The sequence below is a fragment of the Danio rerio genome, chromosome 16, assembly GCF_052040795.2.
Source record: "Danio rerio strain M-AB ecotype USA chromosome 16, GRCz13ab, whole genome shotgun sequence".
Lineage (NCBI taxonomy): Eukaryota > Metazoa > Chordata > Actinopteri > Cypriniformes > Danionidae > Danio > Danio rerio.
Window position 1 is genome coordinate 2,767,501 of NC_141036.1, and position 27,734 is coordinate 2,795,234.

Consider the following 27,734-nt stretch of genomic DNA (forward strand, 5'->3'; position numbering starts at 1 on the left):
GGAAGCCCTTCCAGCCGCAACACAGTACCGGAAAACACTCAATCACATGCACACACACACACCGTAAAACAGTAACTGAAATGAAAGTAAATGAAATATAGCGTAAAGAATCAGTTTACCCGTGTGTCGAGCTCTTCTGGATCCTCCGGCGTGGTGCAGGCCGTGTGGACACTTCCATTGCACTCCGTAGTGTTGATCAGCAATGGAGAATTACCATTAGACGACGTCACCGAAAGCTTCTGGAGAAAAACACGACACTAGCTATGTTTCCATTCGAAGATGCCATTTTCAAAATGTTGGCAAATTAAAGGGCACCTATTATGCGCCTTTATACAAGATGGAAAATAAATTTCAGCTTAAAATACAGCACAAATAATGCCTTATAACTCTCTGAATCTGTCCCTTTTTGACTTTGATCCTAATTGCGCCATTCTGGTGACTGCCGCTTTAAATTCAAATGAGGTTGTGCTCTTTTCAGAAGAGGGCGGAGCTACAAATGCCTGTGTGTCAGCATAGTGGCAGATTCAAAACAGTGTGCTTCATCTAAAACTCCACATTGATAATCCTGACATTATCTTCAGCAGGTCAAACTCTAATAACAGACGGCTGCTTCTCACTCAGGGCTGTTTATGCTAATGAAGGAGACGTGGCCACTAGTGGGCGGGGTTTTCTCCCTCTGACAAAGGGAGAATGTCAATCAATGTGTTTACTTTTATCAAGAGATATTATTTTAATATATAATAATTCCTTTAAATCATTAGAGGGTGATTATATTAACACATATATAGCCACAAGACATGTTTAAACATCTAAAATCATTTTGTTCGATGTGATATTCCTAAATACATGCATGGAAACATAACTGATGAGAAAGAACGCAAGATTGGGAGATGAGAGCGGTGATATGGGACACTCACTACTCCGTTGATGCCATTTTTGCCCACTGGCCCCTTGGGAAGGACCACCAGGTAGGTTTCAATGCCGCGCTCCTTCAGGTACTCGCATCGGTCACCTCCGTTCCCCGGCTCCACGTCAAACTCCCCGTGCAAACACTCCAGGGTGTTCTGGGAGATGTGCACTCGCCTGTCGGACACACCGCAGATTCAGATAAAGTCAGAATTATTCGCCATCCTGTAAATGTTTTTCAAATATTTCCCAAATGTTGAGAAAGTCTTATTTGTTTTATTTCAGCCAGAATGAAAGCAGTTTTATTTTTTAAAGCATTTAAGCTCATTATTATTTGCCCCTTTAAGCAATATTTGTTTTGGATTGTCTACAGAACAAGCTGGTTTTATATAATGACTTGCCTAATTAGCCTAACTTTAACCTTGTTAAGCCTTTAAATGTCACTTTAAGCTGAATACTAATATCTTGAAAATATCTAGTCAAATATTAAGTGCTGTCATGATGGCGAAGAGAAAATAAATCATGATCACATAATAGAAACATGCACAAAAAATGGCTGGGAAATTATGTTTCAGCATCCCAAAATATTAGGTAATAAATCCATAAGATGTTGTTTTTGTGTGTGAATGTATACAGCAAAAATGATTTTTTTTTTATTTTGTTTACAGTTTCTGTCTTGTGTCTAGTTCAAATATCTACAAATTCTTAAATCAAGAAGCATTTTCTAGACAAGCAATAAAAAATAAAAATAATAATAATATATATATATATATAGTCTTGTTTACAGAAATAAAATGCCAAAATCAAGTATGTTTTTCCTTAATACAAGCTACAAGCAAAACTATTTAAATAAACAAGAAAAAACTCACCTAATTTTGCCACATTATTTTTGAAAACAAGACAATATTTTTTGTTAGCCTAGAAAAAGCTTCCTGAATTAAGAATTTGTAGATATTTAGAAAAAAAAAATTAAAATTAACTTATTAAAAAAAACTTATTAAAAAAAAAACTCTAAGAAAGACATTTTTCCAGTGATGGTAAAATATGATGACATACCGTTGAAGTCAGAATTATTAGCCCCCCTGAATAATCCGCCCCGTTAATTTTTTGCGATGAGAAGATTTCTTCAGCACATTTCTAAATATAAAAGTTTTAATAACTCATTTCTAATAACAAATTTATTTGATCTTTGCCATGATGACAGTAAATAATATTTGACTAGATATTCTTCAAGACACGTCTATACAGCTTAAAGTGACATTTAAAGGCTTAACTAGGTTAATTAGGTTATATAGGCAGGTTAGGATAATTAGACAAGTTATTGTATAACGACTACAGAAAAAGAAATTAGCTTAAAGGGGCTATTAATGTTGTCCTTAAAATGGCTTTAAAAATGTAAAACTGCTTTTATTCTAGCCAAAATAAAACAAATAAGACTCCAAATGAAAAAATATTATCAGACATACTGTGAAAATTTCCTTGCTCTGTTTAACATCATTTGGGAAATATTTAAAAAAGAAAAAAATCAAAAGGGGGTGAATAATTCTGACTTCAACTGTATATATTTATATATGCATGTCATTATCAGGATATACCAACCATCAGTTGAAATCATCTGGTGAATGTTCCTGTTATTTGGTTCCATGTTTTATAATAAATTGCAGACAACAAAAAACCAACATCACGCAGCACCACAAGCTGATCCAACCCAGGCTCATTATTGATATGTACCCCTATATACTTGTCTGGAGATCGCGAAATATGTCCCAGGAGGTACGTTTTTTTGCAGTCTTTGTTTTCGCGACTGCACCAGAGGCTGCTGTGTAGCTTTTTCAGATCTTAAATTTCTCTTGCGAGTGCCATTTGCACCTGCTGTTCTTGCGTGAATCCACCAGAGGCCACTGTTGGCTGACTGACCGACCAACTGATCATCCCACCTACCCCCCTCCCTAAATGCAACCTCAGTATTTTAAAAAGCAATCCAGAAAAAGACAAGCCCTCACCTGATTTCTGCCATGTTTTCAGATCTTACCACGTTCTCACCCTGTTATTTACTTGTTTGTTTTATTTTTTGCCTTTTGTTTTTGTTTTACCCGCTTTCTGGAACTGTTCTTTACCGGAATCGAACCCTGTTGCTGTAATCAACACCTCTCTGCGTCAGTGGTGAGCTATTGGGCAAACGGAAAAGCCGTCTATACGAAGGTAAGTGGTTAGCCGGTAGCATGAAAAGAAAACAGAAGCTGTCGGTGGCATCATACCGCCCCGTAGCATTTATTTTAGAGATGAAATGCAGTCATATGTAGCTCTGGGTACATAATTTGCACTCTCCAAAAATGTATACGAGGGTACGTTTTCACAATGAGCCTGTGTTGACTCAATCAGTAAGAAATGAGGGAAATCTTGGTTTCTTTACCCTGGTATTCCTCCGGCCTCCATCTTGTTGGCTACGGTCACATCAGTGGACCAGACGTCGTACTGCCAGCGCTTCTGTCCGAGCACACCACCCAAAACCGTCCCCGAGTGAACACCGACACGCATGTCCACATCCGTCTGCGTCTTCTCCCGGACATACCTGGCAACCACATCACTGCATTTTAAAGTTGTGAATTAAAGCTCTGAAGTCCTTAGTGAAGTTTCAGCTCAAAATACACCACTGATAATGTTCGATAACTCCCTGAAACGAACCCTTTTAGGCTTTGATGGCGTTTTGGTGACTGTCGCTTTAAATTCAAATGAGATTGGGCTCTTTTGAGAAGAGGGTGGAGCTACAAATGCCTGCGTGTCAGCATAGTGGCAGATTAAAAATAGGACCAACCTCCTATGCTAAGAGGGAGAGATGGCCACTAGTGGGCGGGGCTTTCCCGCTCTGATGACACGTACAAAGGGAGAATGTCAATCAAAGTGTTGTTTTTATCAACGCATTATAAAAAATAATAATTAATAAGCTTTTACCATTAAAAGCTGGTTATATATACACACACACAACTGTGTTTAAACCCATTAATAAAGTGATTTTTGCATAATAGGTCTGCTTTGCACTACATAAAGTTCATTTTTTCAATTGAGTAAGGTTGCTTTCACACCTTGACTTTTGTTTCAGAACCTGGCGCGTTAGTGTGGTTCGTTCGGCATATGTGAAACCAGCAATCGAGCTCAGATTGGCGTCAAAACAATTGGTCTGAGATCGCCTGAATGAGGTGGTCTTAGCTCGACTGAAACAAATTCTGGAGTGGATTGATGGTAGTGAGAAAGCAAAATGATCCAACAAACTAACAAACCAGGCAGTGTATTCATCTCCCTATATAAAAAACCTGCTAAAAAGTCCAGCTTAAACCAGCCTAGGATGGTTGGCTGGTTTTAGGTGGTCGACCAGCCAGGTTATAGAGGGGTTTTGGCCACTTCCAGGCTGGTTTCCAGCCATTTCCAGCCTGGTCTTAGCTGGTCAGGCTGAAAAATGACCAGCTAAATCCAGCTAAAACCAGCTTGACCAGCCTGGTTTAACAGGACATAGCTGTTTTTGGCTGGACTCCCAGCCTGGCTAGGCTGGTCAAGTTGGTTTTAGCTGGTCATCTCCCAGCCTAACCAGCTAAGACCAGGCTGGAAATGGCTGGAAACCAGCCTGGAAGTGGCCAAAACCCCTCTAAAACCAGGCTGGTCAACCAGCTAAGGCTGGTTTAAGCTGGATTTTAAAGCAGGGAAGCCATAATGTGATCCTCGTGAATCCTCGTGACTTACGAGATTGCCTCAACCATGGCCAAACCCATCATGATAGAGCAGGCGGCGTGGTCCTCTCGGTAGTCTGGAAGGCCACAGATGCAGTAATAGCAGTCGCCCAGAATCTTGATCCTCAGCTGGTGGTATTTCTGATGAGGAAAGAAGGCATAATATCGATCATCAGCTTCATATAAATGGTCAATAGCTAGCCTCAAGTAAAGTGTAAGCAAAAGCACTGTGTGTTATGCATGTAATGATTCACTGCACTTGCCATTGAATTCACTTTTCAGATCTTCTCTAGATTTTAGGTAAATCATTGATATTGAATACATTATACAGCAGGGGTGAAACCGATCACGGTTGATCAATGATTCGCATAGATCACAACCTACAGTTCAGGACACACGTGACCCACAGATTTTATTTGACTTGTATGTTAATCCTTGCTCTGGATATGAATGACTGAATTGCAGAATAAAGTCACTCACCGCCGCGAGCTTGTCGAAACGCGCAAACAGTTCGTTGAGGAGTTTGACCAGTTCCTGCGCGCTGCAGGACGAGGACAGCTGAGTGAAGCCCACGATGTCTGCGAACAGAATACTGCAACACACACACACACACACACACACACACACACACACACACACACACACACACAGCAAAACCAGCCAGTGTTATAACATTTATTCATTCATTTTACCCATACACACTCATTCACACACACACACACACACACACACACACACACACACACACACACACACACACACACACACACACACACACACACACACACACACACAGCAAAACCAGCCAGTGTTATAACATTCATTCATTAATTTTACCCATACACACTCATTCACACACACACACACACACACACACACACACACACACACACTCATACACTACGGCCAATTTCATTCATTCATTCATTCGTTCATTTATTCATTGATTAATTAATTTTATTTTCGGCTAAGTCCCTTTATTCATTAGGGGTCGCCACAGCGGAATGAACCGCCAACTTGTTTAGTGGATACCCTTCCAGCCACAACCCAGTACTAAGAAACACCCATACATTCCTATTCACACACATACACATAGCATGTGTTTGGACTGTGGGGGAAACCGGAGCACCCGGAGGAAACCCACGCCAACACAGGGAGAACATGCAAACTCCCCACAGAGATGCCAAGCTGGGACTCGAACTAGCGACCTACTTGCTGTAAGGCCACAGTGCTAACCACTAAGCCACCGTGCCGCCCATTATATAAAATAATCGACAATAATAGAAAGTCACCTGACGTTCTCGTGCCGGTACATGTACATGGTGTTGAACTGCTGCATCTCCTTCTGACTGGCTTCCTTCTTCATGTCCTGGAGCATTTCGTCTGCGATGTGTTTGGGCAAGATGGACAACAGCAGACGCTCCTGTGGAGGATGAATTATTAGCTCTTTTCAAATACTTCCAGAACAAGGAAATTTTCACAGCATTTCCTATCATTTTTTATCTCCTGGAGAAAGTCTGTTTTATTTCGGCTAGAAAAAAAGCAGTTTTTTTTTTGCAAACCATTTTAAGGCTTAAGTTGCACACTAGTTTGATCATGTATAAATATAATTTTAACTATATTGTATAACTATTATTACAACTATAGGCCTATGTAACCCCGCCGGTAAATTCACTTCAGAACAGACGTGGATTCGCGTGATGGGCAGGGCTTCTGTCTGCCCGGTGACTCTAGCTTCATAGCTAAACGGCTAACATGGATTTTATGAAGAAAATAACAGTGTTTATGTGCTTTATGAAGACTGAAAAATAGCGTTGATACGTTTAGGGTCGTGTCTGAGTCCACTACATCCTTTCAGAGGTGCATCCAGCTCTGTAATCTCATAAACTCCTCCAGAAACTGAACCTGGATAACGGAGGCTTTCAGCGGTGCTTCTGACTGAGCCCAGCCGAGTTTGATGACTTGTTGTCGGTGTCACCTGGAGGATTTCCCCCGGGACACCATCAACAGGTTCTACGTCACAATCCCGCCCCCACAGCAGCAAGCTTCTGATTCGTTAACGCGGCGCGAATGTCTGCGGAAGTTCAGATTTTCGAACTCGAGAGATTCGCGTGAAACGCTCGTTAAGCGCGTCAAACGTGCAAAACGCTCAATTCACCCCGCGCCATTTGCGTCGTTCGCGTCGCAGGATGTCTATTCGCGCGTTTGCACTGACTTAACATGTAAATCACTCACGCTTGATGCGCGTTCCGCGTTTGGTGTGAACGCAGCATTAGGATTAAATAATAATAATAATAATTTCTTACATTTATATAGCGCTTTTCTGGGCACTCAAAGCGTTTTACACAATGGGGGGAATCTCCTCATCCACCACCAGTGTGTAGCATCCACCTGGATGACGCGACGGCAGCCATTTTGCGCCAGACCGCACACCACACACCAGCTGATTGGTGGAGAGGAGACAGTGATGAAGCCAATTGGAATATGGGGAGGGTTAGGAGGCCATGATGGACAGAGGCCAGTGGGCAGATCTGGCCAGGATGCCGGGGTTAAACCCCTACTCTTTTTGAAGGACATCCTGGGATTTTTAACGACCGCAGAGAGTCGGGACCTCAGTTTAACGTCTCATCCGAAAGACGGCGCTCACAGAGCAGTATAGTGTCACCGTCACTATACTGGGGCATTAGGACCCACATAGACCGCAAGTTGGGCGCCCCCTGCTGGCCTCACTAACACCACTTCCGGCAGCAACCTAGCTTTCCCATGTGGTCTCCCATCCAGGTACTGACCGGGCGCAGCCCTGCTTAGTTTCAGTGGGAGATCATGTGAGAGCTGCAGAGAGCTAGCTGCCAGCAAATTTGATTTCCCAAATTTGTATCAGATGAAAACATAGTGGCTGAAATCTCACATTGTGAGCAGGACTTTAGATTTGAAAATAAATATATAAATATTAAAAAGCAAACATAAGTTGGATCCTGTCAACGTCATAACAAATGCCCTTAAATACTGCAGCCTTTGACAGCAAGCATCAGTGTTTTTGAGATTAAAATAAGATTAAGGGATGATGGGGCGGGGTGGTGCTGGATATGTGCGTACCTTTGATTCAAATCCTGCAGGCGCCACTGCAATCACTTGCCTAATAACCCTTACCTGCCTAATTAACCTAGTTAAGCCTTTAATTGTCACTTGAAGCTGAATACTAGTGTCTTGAAAAATATCTCGTCACATTATCTACTGTCATCATGACAAAGATCAAATAAATCAGTGAATAAAACTATTATGTTCAGCAATGTGTTGAGAAAATCTGCTCTCTGTTAAACAGAAACTGGAGACAAAAAAAATGCAACTGTCTTTGCTGTCTTCAGAATGTGTGCGTAAAGTTTGCATACACACACACACACGCACCCACACACACATCCAGATGAGTTCAGGAGCACACACACACACACACACACACACACACACACACACACACACACACACACACAATTGAGCTGAAGAGGAGCAGACGCGCGCACACACACACACACACACACACACACAGGTCAGTGTTATCAGTACAGCAGATATGGAAATGAAGAGAAACACGAGTCTGTGTGTCTACAGCTGGCATCGTCTCAGGAGGCTGCTCGCCATGGCAACCTACTGCTCCCTGATTGGCTGGAGAGCTGTATCCCAGCAGCCCCTGCTCCTTCATCAGCATTCAGAGAGTTTTTGCTCATGCAGTTTAGCTTCTCACTGGCCTGTTCTGCACGCTCTCTCTCTCACACACAATAGCTTCTAAAGAGCTGGTCTAGAGTATATTTTTAGGGCTTGTTTGTGTTTATAAGATGCAAAGTAATGTGTGCTCATGCTTCACTTGAAGAAAATCAGGGTATTTTCGCTCATGTATCTGACTTTGATTATATACAGCTACTCAGCTAACATGAACACCACTGTCATATTTCCTAGTTCCTCTGAAAGCCCCGCCCTCAAGAGGCTCTGATTGGTCAGCTAACAAAATGATGTCTTGTGATTCGCGGATCGACTATACGTCACCAGGAAAAGTGTCACGCCCTTACAAGCACGCACTTTAGCGCTGTATAAACACTGTCAGTCAGAGCAGCTGTTAGCCGTATCAGTTTAAGCCTGAATCAGACAGAAAATGAAGAGGATGAACCTCACGCCTGCTCTCTAAAATATCATCCGACAAGTGTCCTTCACATATATTGGGGTTATTAGAATGTGTAAGTAATCTGAAACGGTCACATATTGTTTGCGAGTTCATTATCTGAGATCTATAATGCAGGAAAAGCGTCTGCAGCGCTGCTGGAGATTGTGGCTGTTTACAGCAATTGGATTTTAACTTGTTAGCGGTGCCAAACAGCATTTCCTGTTGTTTACATCCTTGTTTACGTCCTCGCTACAACATACCGGTAACGTTAGACACTGTGCATGTAATAGATCAATTTTAACAAATAAAAACACTTACAGGTTGTGGCTCACAATCCACAGCTTTGTCTATTCTGGCTGGAGCTGCTCCTTCTTTCAGGAGTTTTAGCCGAATCCAGCACTGAATTGGGAGAGATTCTGGAAGATGTCCTTTGTCAACTGCTAGCTATATATTATTATAATAGGATGGAATAAAGTTATTACCCCAGGTGGAGGAGTTCAAGTATCTTTGGCTTTTGTTCACGAGGGAAGGATGGAGCATGAGATTGACAGGCGGATCGGTGCAGCAGTAATGCACTGTACTGGTCCGTTGTGGTAAAGAAGGAGCTGAGCCGAAAGGCAAAGCTCTCAATTTACCGGTCAGTCTATGTTCCTTCTTTCACCTATGGTCATGAGCTTTGGATCATAACCGAAAGGACAAGATCTCAGATACAAGCGGCAGAAATGAGTTTCCTTTAAAGGGTGGCAGGGCGTACGCTCATGGAAAGGGTGAGGAGCTCTATCATCCAGGAGGAGCTCGGAGTAGAGTCACTGCTCCTCCACATCAAGAGAAGTCAGCTGAGGTGGCTCGGGAATCTGTTTTAGATGCCTAATGGACGCCTACCCAAGGAGGTGTTCCAGGCGTGTCCCACCGGGAGGAGGCCTTGGGGAAGACCCAGGACACGCTGGAGGGACTATACCTCTGGAAGAATTGTCTGGGGAGAGGGAAGTCTGGGGTTGTCTCCTAAGACTGCTGCCCCCACGACGTGGCCCCAGATAAGCAGATGAAATTGAATGAATGAATGATTTATTTTCTCTTTGCCATGATGACAGCACATAATATTAGACTAGATATTCTTCAAGACACTTCTATACAGCTTAAAGTGACATTAAAAGGCTTAACTAGGTTAATTAGGGTAATTATGCAAAGCATTGTATAACAGGGCTTGTTCTGTAGACAAATATAGCTTAAATCACTGATAATTTTTACCTTAAAATGCTTTTAAAAAATTAACAGCTGCTTGCATTCTAGCGGAACTTAAACGAATAAGACTTTCTCCAGAAGAAAAAATATTATGGGAAATACTGTGAAAAATTCCTGAATCTGTTCAACATAACTTGGCATATATTTAAAAATATCACCAAAAAATTACAGTCTGGCGAACAATGCATATGTACTGTATAATGTATAAATGCGTTTATTGTCTGACCTGCTGCTGGCTTTGCTCCTCCAGGTTGAGTTTGACCTCCAGAGACTGACGCGCCTCCAGAAAGGCCTTCCGGTGTTTGCGGTCGGCCATGTAATACGACATGACGCCCACTGTGATGGCACAGACGTAGATCACCATGTTGGCCAGCAACTGCGAAAAACACAAGAGCATAAATCTTACTTTAACCCATACTGCATGCTGAATTTTATAAAGCAACTCATGAAAAGCATTCATTTATAACGCCAGAAATATTCTGATTCCACCATTGCGGCTAATGCTATGTAAATAGGCTAAACACAACAGCTAGTGTATTTCCCCTGCTAATAAGCTTCAGGTGAAATTTAATGTGACTATTCTCAATTTCATAAGGTTCCTTTTACAGCATCAGTGTTGTAGTGTAATTAAAATACAATCAGTTTAATAGACTTAAGTGTTCATTTAGTTGTTCAAGCATAAAATGAGATGGAAAGATGTGTAAATGCAAACACCGTCAGGAGCAGCAGGCGAGCGCAGAAACTCCATTGAAAATACTGGAGTACAATAAAGCCCAATCCTAATTATACCCCTTAGCCCTTACCCTTGTCCCAATTCGCTTCAGCTTGAAGGCGTAGGGCTAAGGGGAAGGGCTAGATAGCCCTTGAAACAGAGATTTTTCAGGACCACATTCAAAACTAAGGGGTAAGAAAATTTCCCAGAATTCACCAGCTACAGCTGCACACGGAAGTGAGCAAATTAATATTTTTTATCATTATTACAAATTTACATGTTTTAATACGTTCATATCGGCGCTCGTGTTTTACCGTCATGCTTTAAAAAAAACACTAAAATAAAACCCAGTAAATTTTGCAATCTATAATCCATATTAATATCTGCTGTAAAGCAGTCCCACAACATACTGACACTCGAATACCCTGTCAGAAAAGTCTAGTGTCTGTAAATGAGTTTTTTTGCAGTGTCTGCTATAATGTTAATGCTGTTTTTGTGTGTTTACATAGATGAATATGGCTGTCCCATTTCTTAGGGGTAAATTTTGAAGCCCTTCCCCTTAACACTCTGTTTGAAGGGCCAAGGGGAAGGGGAAGGGGTACAAAAATAGAATTAAGATTGGCCCTTTGTTCATATTTAAAAGACATGGCATAGGAACATGTAATTTAATGCAGAGCTTCTTGTACATTCTGAGACCCACTTTCTGTTGTATATCAGGCAGTGAAGATCAAGGATTTTTAAAGAAAACAGACCTTAAATGCAGCAATTATATAACAGCATAAAGTTCACCAGAAACCATGTAACTGAAAATTAAAAGTCCTTCTGCATATACACTATTGTAGATAAATATAAAATTAATAAGTGTAAATAAGCACAATAATGAATACTGTAGTCTAGTATACATAATATAATATAATATAATATAATATAATATAATATAATATAATATAATATAATATAATATATAATATAATAAAATATAATATAATAAAATAAAATATAATATAGTAAAATATTATATAATATAATAAAATATAATATGATATAATATAGTATTATATAATATAATAAAATATAATATAATAAAATATAATATGATATAATAAGATATAATACAATAAAATGTAATATAGTATAATATAATATAATATAATAAAATATAATATAACATAATAAAATATAATATAATAAAATATAATATAATAAAATAAAATATAATAAAATAAAACATAATACAATATAATATAATAAAATATGATATAATACAATGCAATATAATAAAATATAATATAATATAATAAAATAAATGTAATATAATATAATATAATATAATATAATATAATATAATATAATATAATATAATATAATATAATCATTCATTTTCTTTTCGACTTAGTCCCTTTATTAATCAGGGGTCGCCACAGCGAAATGAACCACCGACTTCTCCTGCATGTTTTACAAAGCAGATGCCCTTCCAGCTGCAACACATCACTGGGAAAAACCCATACATTCTCATTCAAACACATACACTATGAACAATTTAGCCTACCCAATTCACCTGTACTGCATGTGTTTGGACTGTGGGGGAAACCTGAGCACCCGGAGGAAACCCACACGAATGCAGGGAGAACATGCAAACTCCTCACAGAAATGCCAACTGAGCCAAGGATTGAACCAGCAACTCAGCGACCTTCTTGCTGTGAGGCGACAGCACTACCTACTGAGCCACTGCGTCGCCTATAATAATATATATCAATTAAAAATGCTGTAATAATTGTGAATCAGCACCAAAAAGCATTACAAAAAATAGTTAGTACCCCATGTAAAACACTGTCCTAGATATAATTTAGGATCATGATTTTTCATCACGAATATCCTTTATTAACTGAATGATGAATAAGGAAATAATGTAATTTTTTATTAATCACCACAAAAAAGGCAATGCATATCATTATTCATAAACACTTGCAGAATTCTATATTTATTTGCGGAATAATATAAACGTAATTAATATACACTAATCTATATATATATATATATATATATGTATATATTATTGGCATTTCTTTGTGGAGTTTGCATGTTCTCCCTGTGTTGGTGTGGGTTTCCTCCGGGTGTTCAAGTTTCCCCCACAGTCCAAACACATGCGCTATGGGGGAATTGATTAACTAAATTGGTCGTAGTGTATGAGTATGTCTGAAAGTGAGAGTGTGTGAGTGTTTCCCAGTACTGGGTTGAGGCTGGAAGGGCATCCGCTGCATAAAACATGCCAGAATAGCTGGCGGTTCATTCTGCTGTGGTGACCCCTGATAAGTAAGGGACCAAGCCGATGGAAAATGAACGAATGAATGCATCTACTACAGCAGATAACATATCAGGGTGTTTAAATGCAATACAATATATTAATATAACAATATAATTAATATCAATATAAATAACTGCATTTAGCGAAATAAAAGAAACTACAAAAAAATACAATTACTATGACCACTGGGGGGAATTGAGCTTGTTTCAAAAATCACATAAGCCTGATGATTATAAAAACAGACATTTGTCCCGGACAGGTTTTAATACAGACAACTTTCCTATTTTTAAAGCTTGAGTCGAGTTATTCGGGGTTATGGAGAAAAAAGAAGGTGCCTGTTGAACATCTACACTTTCGTAGAAGTCGATACAGAAGTGTTTTGTTGTCAGGCAGACGCCACCAGCAACTCCAGCACGCAACATTTTCCGCTCTCGCAGCCCACGAGCACTGAAGTGTTTCTCTTTTTCAGGAAAATAAAGGCAATCAATTGAACGCTTTGTCAAAACATGTTTAGCAAACGAACATAAAGAAACAACAAGGAGTGCAAGTGATCTGAATGTGTTTCTGTAACTTAAGCTTTGATACCTGTGGATTTAAATTCCGCTAAAAATCACTTTTATAAGAAAGTTGTGGGAAGGGAAAATCCGGGAAAGGGGCCTGGGCACGGTTCGTATAGCATAGTGTGAGTACGCCCTAAGGGTTAGAACCTTCTTTGGTACAACATTGTACCATTTTACACTGTAGGTTGACACCAATACTTTTAACAATAATTTATAAATCTTACAGTATTTGTTCATCTTTTAAAATGATTATCAACAAATAAATATGACTGTTCTTTGCTTATATCAATACACAGTGCACGAATGTCAACATATACACCTTTAGCCTAAGTAAATGCATAATAAATATTATCTAATGTAGAATCAAATGAACGCGCTTTGTAAAATGTAACCCTAAAGAGTTGCCAGTATTTTAGCTCATTTTCTTTCATACTAAACATTGGTACACATCCTCCGACCCTCAGACTAAAGGGCTTTACTGTATTTGTTTGTTGCTAAAAACAGTTGTCACTTTCTCAGGTTTCAGCTGCAGTTAAATCAGACTTTGATCAGACTCCTCGGGACGAACTGTGAGATCACTATCTTGGAGAATAAAGGCTTCAAACAGAGGTTTGTTGTAAGAAGAGCTGTTTAAAGAGCCTTTGCTGATGTGAGGACATTTTAAGAACAGAAATAATGTTTTTCCACTCACTCTTAACCCTTAACAGGCACTCGCTGAAACACTCATTGGAGTGTTACTGGTGGTTACTACAGGACTTTTAATAGCGTAAAATAATAACGTAATAAATGGGCCGGTGCGGTGACTCAATGGTTAGCACACAGCAAGAAGATTCCTGGTTTGAGTCCTGGCTGGGCCAGTTGGCATTTCAGTGTGGAGTTTGCATGTTCTCCCCGTGTTCGCACGGGTTTCCTCCATGTGCTCCGGTTTTCCCAACAGCCCAAACACATGCCAATAGGGGAATTGGGGTAAGCTAAATTGGCCGTAGTGTATAGGTGGGAATGAGAGTGTATGGATGTTTCTCAGTGATGGGTTGCAGATAGAAGGGCATCCGCTGCGTATAACATTTGCTAGATAAGTTGGCGGTTCATTCCACTGTGCCGACCCCTGATTAATAAAAGGGACCAAGCCGAAAAGAAATTGAATGAAAATGGCAGTGTATATGTTTGTCATGTAACCATACGCCAATAAGTAAGCAATCATTTTTAATGTTCACTGAAAGGTTCTTCTGGAAATATTTTAAGCCAAAACCCCCCTTCATTTCAGAGTGTGTAAAGGAAAGCTTGTTGATGGTTCTTCAGGGAGCCATCATCAACCCTTAATATTTAAAACTTTAATATTTAGGGCATGTCCACGTGTACACGGGATATTTCCCTGCTTTTATTTATTAAGAAAATTTCCGTCCACATGAAAACACAAAGAGCCCTATCATACACCCAGGGGTCTGTTCTTCGTACCTCGCTTAAATGATCTTTTAATCTTGATAACTGATCTCTCGCTAATTTGGTTCTTCAAACAAGTTCGCGAATCAGATTAGTATGTCTGGATAAACTGATCTGAGATCGCTGCCTGTGTTATGAAGGACAGATCTATCCATCCTCGAAATCATGATCAGCAATGCAACGATTGGCTGACGGCACAGCTGCGTAATGACATCATCTGATTAATATTCAATTATCCATGCGAGCAAAATTACATCAAATTTGCAGTAAATGGTTTGTTAAATATGACACGCAATAACTTTCCACATTTGTTGTGAGCTGCAGGCTTTACACTTTCATGTGTCAAGAGTATTCATCATGTATTTCAATGCAAATCAGTGTATTTAGTTCCACATTTAGAAAAATATTTTCTTTATTATAATAGCCGTTTTTTTAATCGGTGTAAAGAATAACTGGTTGTTTACAAAAGCATTTTGATATTGGTAAAGGCGTCTGCAACTTTTGTGAAGCATCAAATCACTGGCATAACTGTCTAAATATGTTCATGACTGCATAAATGTATTATTGCTTTTAAAAAGTCACATATTGTGCATTTCTATTATACACGATTTGTACTAAGCCAGTGGTTCTCAAACTGTGGTACGCGTACCACTAGTGGTACGCGGGCTTCCTCCTAGTGGTACGCGGAGGAATCGCCAAATAATGAAATAAACAATTAACACTTTTAATCCTTTGATGCGTACTATAACATCGATGTGATAAGCATTGGCTGTTTAGTGAAGCGTACGATCACAGCGCTGTGCTTAGAATGTTTATTTTAGTGCATTGTGTCATAAGCTGCTGAATATCAGTTTCCGAAGTTTAAGAATTGATTCTGAAGCGTGATTCGACTGACATGAAAAGTAGCCAATCACAGTCGACCTTGTCTAGTTTTGCGTGAAACGTAAGGGCGGGACAAATGCTTTCTGTGTTGCAGAGACAGAAAAAAACAACTTAAAAACAAATGTTTTGTTGGAATATTGCTTTTCGGATGTTTTCACTATAGAAATGTCTAGCAGAGTTATTAAACCGCGGACATATTTCCTGTTTATATTATGATCTTCATACACGTTTCGCCCTTCGACAGCGAGTCGACTCGCCTCTGACCTGTCACTCCTCTCTACAGTCTGAATGGCGGCGCGGGAATGGAGGTATTGCGCAATAACTCATTTCTGCAAATGTGGCGAGTGCTTTGTTTTTATCACGAGAGCGCATTAATGTACGCAAATCGCTAAAACAGATATGCGAGCTCTTAAATATGCTTTTTTCAAATGAATTGCAAGTGCTCTCATGATCGCCTGCGTGCTCAGATTGAATACAATCGCGATCTGTTCACTATTAAAGTAGACATTTATCTTTGCTCCTTGACTAAATTTAGTCAAAAGTATTCAAATTTATCAAGTATTTAGAAATAGATTGATGCATAATCGATGACAATGCTAATGGTCTTGTTTGGCTGTGTTGTGAAGTGAAACTAACTTTTAGCAAAGGTGGAATTTGTTTATTTCTTTACGACAAAATAATTATGCTGGAAATGTTTCTGGATGAGGTATTTGTGTGATTTATACATTTAGCTGTATTCTGATCTGTCTTAAAGCATTACAGGTCAAAGCAATCCATTGTTACTTATTGTTTATTTATCAAAATTAACAATAAATCTCTTAAAGCACTGCTTTGATTAATGTAGTGCTGTCATATTTCAAATACCTCAAGTAAAATTAAGACATTTGTTTTATTTTTTTAACTGACAGTGTACTTGTATTTTTTTAAAGTTTGTATTTTAGATTAAGATCAAGTGTAAAATAAAATCTCCATGTGATGTACAGCTATTTAAGAAAATAAATTTGCCATATTGTAAAGAAAAATAGTATAAAATATGCAAATAAAAGGCTAAATTTAAATCTTTTTACCATATACTTTAATTTAACCTTTCAAAGCTTGAAAATATTGTTTAAAAATGGGCAAAAACTGTCTTGATGGCCTTAAAGATTATGTGGTAGTTTTACCAGTGCTATTGAAAAAGATTAATTGTCATGAAAGGAAAAATCGGTCACACTTCCTTTGTTAGTAAGTTCCTATACATGTAGCTTTGGGATTTAAGCAATTAAACCATTCAATCAAGTTTACACTTAAAAAAAGTGATTTCATAATGAAAATCAGATTTTTTTAACTAGTACTTATTAAAAGAGTACTTTGTACTTTTACCTAATATTAGTATTATTTACTAAAATTTGTGTTATTTTAGCCGTGTAATAGTATTTTTACTTGAGTACAAAAAATATTTTACAAGCATTTAGTGCAGGTTTATTATATTATTAATATATGGTTAATAAATATTATTATTATTATTATTATTATTAATGGTTTTTATTTGTATATATTCCTATATAATGTTTTATGGGTTGCTGACAATACATTTCAGGTCTTCAATACATGTCAGTCTTGAAAAAAATAGGTGCTGGAATTGATTTTCATTAGGCTGTCCCTGTATGAACCCTGTCATATGTACATTTAACATATATTTCAAGATTTGTCTGAAAGTGTATGAATATGACATTTAGCCTATATTTATGAGGTCCAAGCAACATTTCCAGCTTTTGATGAATAGGCTACAATGAAAACTTTGGATTTAAGTACTGCAGTTTTCTTTTTACTTTTTAAGAACAGCGCCATTTTTTAATGAACTTTTAAAAGCACATTTTAACTAAAACTTTTTTTTTTTTTTACCTGCAAGCACAGTTAATGTTCAGACTATTTAAAATGTTTAAAGTGACTGACAATAATACATATTCTTAATAATAGAAATTAATCTGCATCGTTTTTAACAATGTGCACACCTGTAGCTGCTTAATTAGGCCTATGACGCTATTTTTTAATACTGGTTAAAAAATAGCGTCGTAAGGTGGTACTTGGAGAGACAACTTTTTTCTAAGGTGGTACTTGGTGAAAAAAGTTTGAGAACCACTGTACTAAGCGATCTAAAAAGTTTATATCAATAAGTTTTCTCTTTGCACCACCAGGTGGCAGTCTTTGTACCTTCATTTCGAGAGTGCAGATTGCATACGTTTTATTAATATGTATAACTTTATTTATTTTATTAATAACTATAACTATATATATTTATAGTTTAAAAAATATTTACTCTTTTCCCAAGTGTATATAACTACTACTGTAAGAAAATATCAGAATTCGGTGTATACTTTCTGTATTATATTTGCTTGAACTGAGCCGATCTAATCCTGTTTAAATAAATTGAACCTGCTCCCGATCAGGTTTAAGCTAGCAGAACTGTTGCTATGACAACAACTCCCGAATCAGCTTTGAAAAACGAAACGATCCTGGATCGTGTCAAATCGTCAATATCCAAATCCAGCTAACTGAGTAATCCACGTACGAAGAACGGACCCCAGCACAATAAACTGCAAGATGCGTTTAGCGTGATTTTTTGCTATTTTCAGACCAGTGCAGCAATAATATTTATGTTTTGCAAAATTGCACCATGTTGTTTAAATAGCTAATCCACTCTGTGGACTCATGGGTGTGCTGGTCTATAAAGGAGGTGTGTTAAGGCGCATTGTTGGCTCGTTGCTATTTTGAGGAACTGAAATAGACCGCGCCATTGACCAACTAAAAGCTGCTCTAAAGTCTAGAGAGCGACTTAGTTATGCGCCTATGCAGGTCCAAACGCATACACATTGCTGAATACACACAGGATGATCAGCAACACACAAATATATTTACTGATAACAACAAATAAAGGATTCAAATATATATTTTTTTATTTTCTACATCAAAATAAACAGCACTGCCTCTAAGCCTTCTTCACCTCGGGGGGCTTCTTCAGTTTATTCATGACCATTTGCATTAGCATAATGGTATTATTATTAGCAGTATTATTTATTATCTGCATATTTATATTTGTTTTGATAAAAACAAGTTTAGATTTGTCCACCTGTGGTGTTTTGGAGACGTCTGCATCACCATATGGGGCATAAGAACAGGAAGTGTGTTCGGATATAACTCAGTTTTGAGCATGCTTCATTATTATTGTTTATTTATTGCTTTGCTGGAGATTAGAACTGAATTTAGAAATAGTTTTGACACAAATCTTGTGCTAAACAAAGGAAATTGAATATGTGGGCTAATGGATGTGTTCAGTGGAGTGAATTTCCACCGTTTCCTCCACCAAAGTAAAGGAGTAAAGAGGGAAAATAAAGTAAAGAGAAAGTAAAGAGGCTGAATGGAGGAGGCTCGTTCTTTATACTCGCGCTGCAGATGCTCTGTTTAACTGTTATAACTCTTATAAAATCCACCATGTAAATAGCAAATGTACCATGGGGTGATGCAACTGACTCTTAAAGGGAATGAGAGATGAGACTCTGATTGGTTTAATGCACGTTATGCTCAAAACACACCCAGAACTCATTAAGAGAATAAGCACAACCCTGTTAGACCTTGCGCCGGGGCGCAGAGCGCATTTTTCTGTCCTTAAAATAGCAAAAGTGGATTCAGACATGCCCTTAATGCTTTTGCGCCCTGCGCTTTAGACTTTGAGCCTAGATCATTAAAACAGAGCACACTGTAATGCATGTTAAGGGCACGCCGAAGCAACAGGGGGCGATAATGGTAGTTTTATGATGGGTTCACACCAAACGAGGAATTAGGTATTTAAGTCAATGCAAAGGTGTAAATGACCCAGAATACGCCATGGGTTTGCCACAAACGTACAGAACTTGTGTCTTCCACGTTTGGTGTAAACCCAGCCATGTTGGCCAATCAGAAAGGAGCAGTGCAGGCGTGAGGCGAAAACTCCAGTTGTAGTGTCCACATGAACACACAGTACCTGGAGTTTTGGGAAATCTTCACCCTGGCCAGAGTTTTCAGGAAGCTTTAGTCACCCGATTCTTGTGTGGACAAAGGTTTTGATAACACTCGTGTTTGTGTGGACAGGGCCGAAATTTGATCACCCACACCTGCTGTGTTTTTCCTCACCTGTCTCCCCAGAGCGGCACCCTGGATGTCCTCCTGCTGCTGCTGGGCGATGGTGACCCCCAGGACCAGGGTGTGGACCCCGCAGGACACGCTGGTGATCAGCACTATAGGGGTCAGTCTCAGCGGCAGCGTCAGAAAGAAGGAGAAGCTGAAAAACGCCTGCCAGCCTACGGTGTCGCTGGGCTGATGGAAGCGGGCAAAGTTCAATCCTAGATAACAGAAGATCTGGGCTGCTATGAGCACCCATAGGGCGTAGGGCACGAGGCGGCGGGTCACGCGGTCCGGCAGCAGGCCGTACCGGCACAGCAAATACAGCAGCACATCTGCAGCCAGACCCACAGACGCCACGGCCACCGATGCCAGCTTATCGGCCGTGTAGAGCACAGTGCACATCACAATGATGTAGCAGTCAAAGAGCGCCGCGAACACCACCAGCACCAGCAGGGTCTCGTGCCGCTGCCGTCGGAAATAGGTCTGGTAGAGATTCTCCAGAGAGTCTGGCGCAAAGGTCAGACGCATGAAGCGCGGCAGACACAGGCAGCAGCCAGAGCTGCGCACCGTCACCTCATGGGTGCGTCCCACCGCCTGCCCGGGGTCAGAGGGCAAGGTGACTGAGCAGTCCGCTGAATACTCCGCAGAGTACTCCGGCTCTGAAAAGGCCCGGTTACGAGGCATTCTGGGAGACGTGATCTCAAAGATGCTATAAAAACTACAAGATCTAGCAGTCCACAAACATGCTACCTGATAGCCTAGAAATGATGTCCAAAGCTAAGAGTGGCCACCTGATTGTCATGCCTCGCATGTTTAGACCCTGCACGCATGTTGATGGCCCTGACACCCACCACAGACGCTCTCCGACAAATGCACCCCACGCCTTTGCTTTTTTGTTTTTCTGATGTCTCCAAAGACAAGTCTCAGCAAGTTGACATGAAGGCGGCGGAAAGGATATGGAAGCTGTTTACACCGCATCCATCAGCCTCTGCGTCCTCAAGCCAGGATCCAGCCTCGGTGTCCACCAGCGCTCACTGAGGGTTTCCATGGTGAATCCTGCTCATGGATGAAGAACATCAGCACTCAGGACGCGACCATTGAACCAGACGCCTCGCCACAGATCAACAACATGACACCCCCGTGATCAGGGAAATAAAACGCCAAGTGTGGCTCAGATTGAGAAAACAGACGCTGTCGTGATCGGAGCGCGTATCGTGGCCTGAGAGAGTCTGTTACGGTGCATTTCTCTTCCTGTGCGTTATCTGTGCATACGGGGATCACGCAGGAAATACATGTTGCGCTCCCGTGCCGACGGAAACATGGAAATGCATTTCACAACGCGCAGTTCTCTGTTATGCTTACAAAAGGTAAATATCCTGGCATTTTCAGTAGTGACTCCATGGGATTTTCACAGATGTTCAGTGATGAAATCGTGGATCTCTCCTTCTCTCTCTCTCCTCAAAGCCTCGGTATCTCACAGACATGCAGCGCTGCATTTATTTATCCGTAACACATCCACAAAACACAACACAGTCCAATACGTGGCTCATTTGAAGATGTAAAGTGTTGCAAAAGATCACCTCGCTGACGCTTAGAAATCCACCGTATGCTCCATACGAGGGCTTTTTCCACCAAAAGTCATCAATAATCACGCGACTTCCCTGTTTTGTGGATGAAAACGGGCGATGTTGGCACAGCTTCAGTTCTGCCGCCTTGAAGAGCACATCTGCCAGGAGACGAGCCTGACTTTTCATTCAGTCTGTGTATAAATGCGAAGAGATTCAGTCGTCCTCACTTTTTTTTACATGCAAGCGAACGTGATGTCCGAGTCGCGGAGGAATTGATGTTTTGAACTGGTTCGTGGTAATGATTCGTGCGAACCGACTCTTTGAGCTTTTGTGAATCATTCGACCTGAAGAGATCAAAAGTTAGCGAACAAAGCTGTGTAGCAATTCAATAATAGGTAATTGAGGTAAATTTAGCTTTATATTCGCACATTCAGACTTCCTCCTTAACAATATAACGTTAATTTCAGAAAAGTATTATTGGCTAATTCTAAAATTAGCATTGTTCTCAGTCGATTAGATAGTGCTAATGTTGTTTTGAAAGTCACACTTGCATTAAATTTCAGACCCAATATTCAAAGAATCCTATCACAAGTTTAAAAATAAGAAAGGTGCGAATTTAAAACCAACTTTACCTCAATTAATTCATAATCTAAAACATTGTCAAATAACAATATTTATTTATATGGTGCTAATATGCACACAAAATATTAAACTAACTAAATTGTTAAAGGTATTTAAGTGTAAAAAAGGCAACTGTGTTTTACATATAAATAAACGGGGGCTTCTAGAAAAATACAGCAAGTGTTTAATCAAAATGAATTGACTCTTGGAAATGAATCTTCTGAGTGAGTCGGTTCGCTTAAATGAATCAAATTTCTCAACGCTGCAAATGAAAATCACCATTCATACTATTGCGACGGCTTGGCGATATGAATATTCACTCAAATACGATGACGTATCTGTGTAAACGTCCAATCACGCAGACTGTTAATATTCATGATATTCGCCTTCTCCATAGTGGGATTGGTAAATTCCCCCCTTCCTCTTCATCACACCCCCTTCCGTGGGCACGGTTTGTGGAGCAAGGACAGAGTGCCGGTGTCAACAGCTAAAAATATGCAGCCCATGTAGATTAATTCAATGTATGTACAATGCAACAAAGTGCTTAATTGACTAGCTTTTAACATTTATCCTCAACATAATTATAAACACCCCAGAAAGAAAAGAAACTTTATTACTGTTAATAAATATTAAAGAGACATGTCAATAGAGCGTATTAAACAGTGTTTTAAATATAAAAATGTAATTAAAATGACAAATGCTGAAACAAAAAATATGATCTTGTGTTAGTTTATTTGCATTATTTGATGTCAAGATAACCCAAATAACTATAATAATACAGTTTTTATGGTGTTTAGTGTTTGTCATTTTCGTTATGTATTTCATTATGTTTCATTGTTTGTACAATATTTTATTTTGAATTATTTATAGTTCATAAATGATATAAAATATACTTAAAGGTTCATACATATAAAAATAAGAGTAACTTTTCAGATTTCATGCTGACTTTAAAGTCTTTAATGAGCAATTATTTGTAAACATACTGACGCTGTAATAAATATGGCAATTTAATATAGGCTAGATTTCATAAATAGGAAATATGTTCTAAATGTGTTTATTTAATGTTCGTTTACAGTCAACCGCTATTTTTTTCAAAGCTATAAAAGTTCTTGAAGATATAAATAAAGTTTTTTTAGTTCACATAATGAAGTTTTTCAATTATATGTTTGTGGGGCAGCATGGTGGCGCAGTGGGTAGCACAATCTCCTTACAGCAAAAAGGTTGCTGGTTCGAGCCTCGGCGGGGTCAGTTGGCACTAACTATAATTAATTAATACATATCTATATGAGTGTGAATGAGAGTGTATGGATGTTTCCCAGTGATGGGTTGCAGCTGGAACGGCGTTTGCTGCGTAAAACATATGCTGGATAAGTGGGTGGTTCATTCCACTTTGGCGACCCTGGATTAATAAAGGGACTAAGCCGACAAGAAAATGAATGAATGATTCTTTTTCTCTCTTTTACTTTCTCTCGCTTTATAACTACAGTGTCTCCATCTTCTGATGGCTACTTCCAGTAGGATAACACACGTCATAAATCCTGAATCATCTTAGACTGGTTCCTTGAACATGACAATGAGTTCAACTCAAATGCTCAAACAGTCACCAGAGCTAAATCCAATAGAGCAGCGGTTCCCAACAGAGGGGTCCCGGCCCACAAGGGGACCTCAGCGAGCTCTGCGGGGGGTCGTGTTCTATTTTGCAACATTTTTTTTAGCAGTGGAAAATTAGGATCATGTTGCCTTAGTTAATTTTATCCCCTGGCTGACAAAAAAATAGACAAATTTGTAACTCGTCCTCCACAAAAAAGACAAAATCTCACTGATTCGCCTTCAGCAGCTAATACTTTTGACCCAGGCATACCAGGTGAGGAAGCTCCAAACATTTCGGGTCACAGCACTAGCAATACTGGAAACATGACATGCAGGAAATACCAAGAGAGTTACCTGAAATATGGCTTTATTCCATTTTCTCTAAGCAAAGAGTCGCTGACTCAGCCACAGTGCATTATCTGCTCCAAAGCTCTTGTTGATGAATGCACGTGGCCGTCCAAATTAATAAGACATTTGCAGACGACTCATCCCCAATACCCAAAGGTGTACCCAAAACAAATGGCCTACAGATGTTTTGCTTTTATATTTTACATTAGGCTGTTATTTGTGCATTAACATATCTAGATACAGTAATAAACATTCCGTTTGTGTGAAAACATAATTTTTTTTGGTCATACCTACTGCAAACTTATGTGTACGATAATATCATTAAATGTACAGGGGGGGCCTTACAATATTTTTCAGGGGGAAAAGGGGGTCTCGGGTAAAAAAAGGTTGGGAACCACTGCAATAGAGCACCTTTGGGATGTGAGGGAACGGGGGATTCACATCATGGATGTGCAGCCGACAGATCTGCAGCGACTGCGTGATGCTATCATGTCAACATGGAGCAAAATCTCGGAGGAATATTTCCAGTGCCTTGTTAAATATATGCCACGAAGAATTAAGGCAGTTCTGAAGGTAAAAGTAGGTCCAACCTGGTACTAGTAAGGTGTACCTAATAAAGTGACCGGTGAGTGTATATAATTGAACTCCTTAAAATTACGTTAAATTTAAAACTTTTTCTTGGTGTAAAATTAAATAATTTAAATTTTAAAAAGTTTGGGGTAAATGCAGTTTAATGGGTAATTTAACAAATAATGTGAATAGCTGTGTAACTACTGTTTTTGGTTGGGTTTAGGGTTGTGGTAAGAGTAGACGTTAATAAAATACAATTAATGGGTAATTTAATAAATAATATGAATAATATCGTGTGTAATTACTCTTTTTAAATTACTCTGATGGTTGGGTTTAGGGTTTGGGTGAGGGTAGACCTTAATAAAACAGATTTAATGGGTGATTTGATCAGTAATGTACGCTAAATAATTCTCGTTAACTTCCATCCGCAGCTGTATCCCTTCTTGCAACAGCCGTTGCGTTTTACGAAGGCGAGGACTAGATTTTATGGTTGTTTGTCTAGCTGTGAGCCAATATCCAGCTCTTCCAGTGAGACAGGCTGGTTCAGTAGGGTTGGTTTAATCCTAATGACATTACATAAAGCGCCATGTTTTCGGCTGGAGCACCTCAGGGCCGCATCGATTATTCCACAGAAATAGCTGATCAATAACTGACCTTTATAAAGCATAGATAGATACAGCACATCAACATCACATCACATCAGTGGAGCTGCTCAAGCATGAATGTGACATATCAGATTATGAAAGTCTGCGCCTGTTTACTATAATTAATTAATATATATCTATATAATCCCCGGCTCTCGTTGCTAAGAGAAGCCGAGGGAGCGCGCGGGAGCCTGGTAATTATTAAATTCGCTTTGCCTCAGAGATTCATCGGGGAACAATTATGAAATACTTCATTACACGTGTGGAGTTTTGGGATTTAAAGCTTCAGGGGAAAACAGAGTGAAGAGACTGACCTTTTAGCACCTTTTTAGTCTTTTTTCCACTGCTGCTACACTTCCGGTTTGCTAGCTATATTAGCGGTGTTTAAATTCAGAAGTTGTTTTTGTTTGTTTTGATTATGGTGCAGTGCATAAAAGTTCGTCAGGGGGGACAGAAATGACAAATAAAAATACAATTACTTTTATTGAATTTAAAACTTTTACATTTCAATTTTTACCATTTCTGAGATTTCTTTTTGTTTGACTTATAATCTGAAATGAAACTTTTAATTTCACTTTTAAATGTGATTTTGTTTTCATATAGAAATAATATTAATTTATTTTTAGTTATGATTTTTTTATTCTAAATGCATGGAATATTTATTATGCATTATAATTATTACAAATATTTTATTTGTTAAATATTCATGTATTTGTTTTCTTTTGGCTTAGTCCTTTTATTAATCAGGGGTCGCCACAGCGGAATGAACCTGCCAACTTATCCAGCATTTGTTTTACATAACGGATGCCCTTCTAGCTGCAACCTAGTACTGGGAAACACCCATACACACTCATTCGCATACACTACGGACAATTTAGTTCATCCAGTTCACCTATAGCGCATGTGTTTGGACTCTGGGGAGAGCACCTGTAGCAAACTCCCCACAGAAATGCCAACTGACCCAGCCAGTACTCTAGCCTAACTACACCCATTGGCCACTTTATTAGGTACACCTTGCTAGTACCGAGTTGGACCCGCTTTTGCCTTCAGAACTGCCTTAATCCTTAATGGCATATATTCAACAAGGTCCTGGAAATATCCCTCAAAGATTTTGCTCCATTTTGACATAGCATCACACAGTTGCTATTTGTCGGCTGCACATCCATGATGTGAATCTCCCGTTCCACCACATCCCAAAGGTGCTCTATTGGATTGAGCTCTGTTGACTATGGAGGCCATTTGAGTACAGTGAACTCATTGTCATGTTCAAGAAACCAGTCTGAGATGATTCACGCTTTATGACATGGTGCGTTATCCTGCTGGAAGTAGCCATCAGAAGATGGAGACACTGTGGTCATAAAGGGATGGACATGGTCAGCAGCAATACTCAGGTAGGCTGTGGCGAAGCTCAATTAGTACTAATGGACCCAAAGTGTGCCAAGAAAATCTCCCCCACACCATTACACCACCACCACCAGCCTGAACTGCTGATACAAGGCAGGATGGGTTCATGCTTTCATGTTGTTGACACCAAATTCTGACCCGACCATCTGAATGTGTCAGCAGAAATGGAGACTCATCAGAGCAGGCAACGTTTCTCCAATCTTCTGTTGTCCAGTTTTGGTGAGCCTGTGTGAATTGTAGCCTCAGTTTCCTGTACTTAGCTGACAGGAGCGGCACCCGGTGTGGTCTTCTGCTGCTGTAGCCCATCCGCCTCAAGGTTGGACGTGTTGTGTGTTCAGAGATGCTCTTCAGCAGAGCTCGGTAGTAACGAGTGCTTATTTGAGTTACTGTTGCCTGCCTAATTAAGTCATACTAGAGCTGTTAAATTTCAACAAACGAGTTTACTCAACTTCTTACTTTTATAATGAATTAAATAAATAAATAAATAAATAAATCTAATCTTGTAAAACTTTACAAAAACTGATAATAAATTAAATAACACACAAATACATGTAAAAATGGATTAATAATAAGATGTAAAGAAAGAAAATAAAGCATGTTTCTGTAAACAGCTACACAGAAAAGCTTTATGCGTCAGCGACATCATCATCATAATTATCGTAAATTTTCTGGTGTGTATTTATTTAAATTTCATAAGTTTACTCAATTAATTAACTAATTAAATAATTCAAATTAGACAACAAAGTAAACAAAAAAAGTAAAGCTGAATTTCATTAAGCAAAACACTTTTAAAACGTTTCTAAATTTACATTTGTGTCAGTTGAACTTTGTAACAAAATAAGAAGATTAAGTAAACGCGTTTTCTTATGATCAAAAGGCTTTTTTTATAATTAATTAAAAAAAAAAAAAACATTCCCAAATTAAATC

General features: G+C 39.1%; 1 protein-coding gene across 7 annotated transcripts in view; it reads right to left on the reverse strand.

Moving 5' to 3' along the window:
* Positions 1–25,795, reverse strand: part of adcy3a (adenylate cyclase 3a) — a 52,805-nt gene extending 27,010 nt beyond the window's left edge. For 2 of the 7 annotated variants that reach the window (XR_015510593.1, XM_087286179.1), the window contains exons 1-8: positions 20,072–21,875; positions 10,250–10,399; positions 5,921–6,051; positions 5,109–5,220; positions 4,642–4,769; positions 3,320–3,478; positions 918–1,083; positions 120–236 (exon numbers count right to left, since the gene is read on the reverse strand). Coding sequence is in view for 5 of the 7 variants with exons in the window: in XM_087286179.1 (XP_087142305.1) it covers positions 120–236; positions 918–1,083; positions 3,320–3,478; positions 4,642–4,769; positions 5,109–5,220; positions 5,921–6,051; positions 10,250–10,399; positions 20,072–20,746 (1,638 nt within the window). In the remaining 2 variants the exon portion in view is untranslated. 7 annotated transcript variants of the gene reach the window in all.
* Between the last annotated feature and the right edge of the window lie 1,939 nt (positions 25,796–27,734).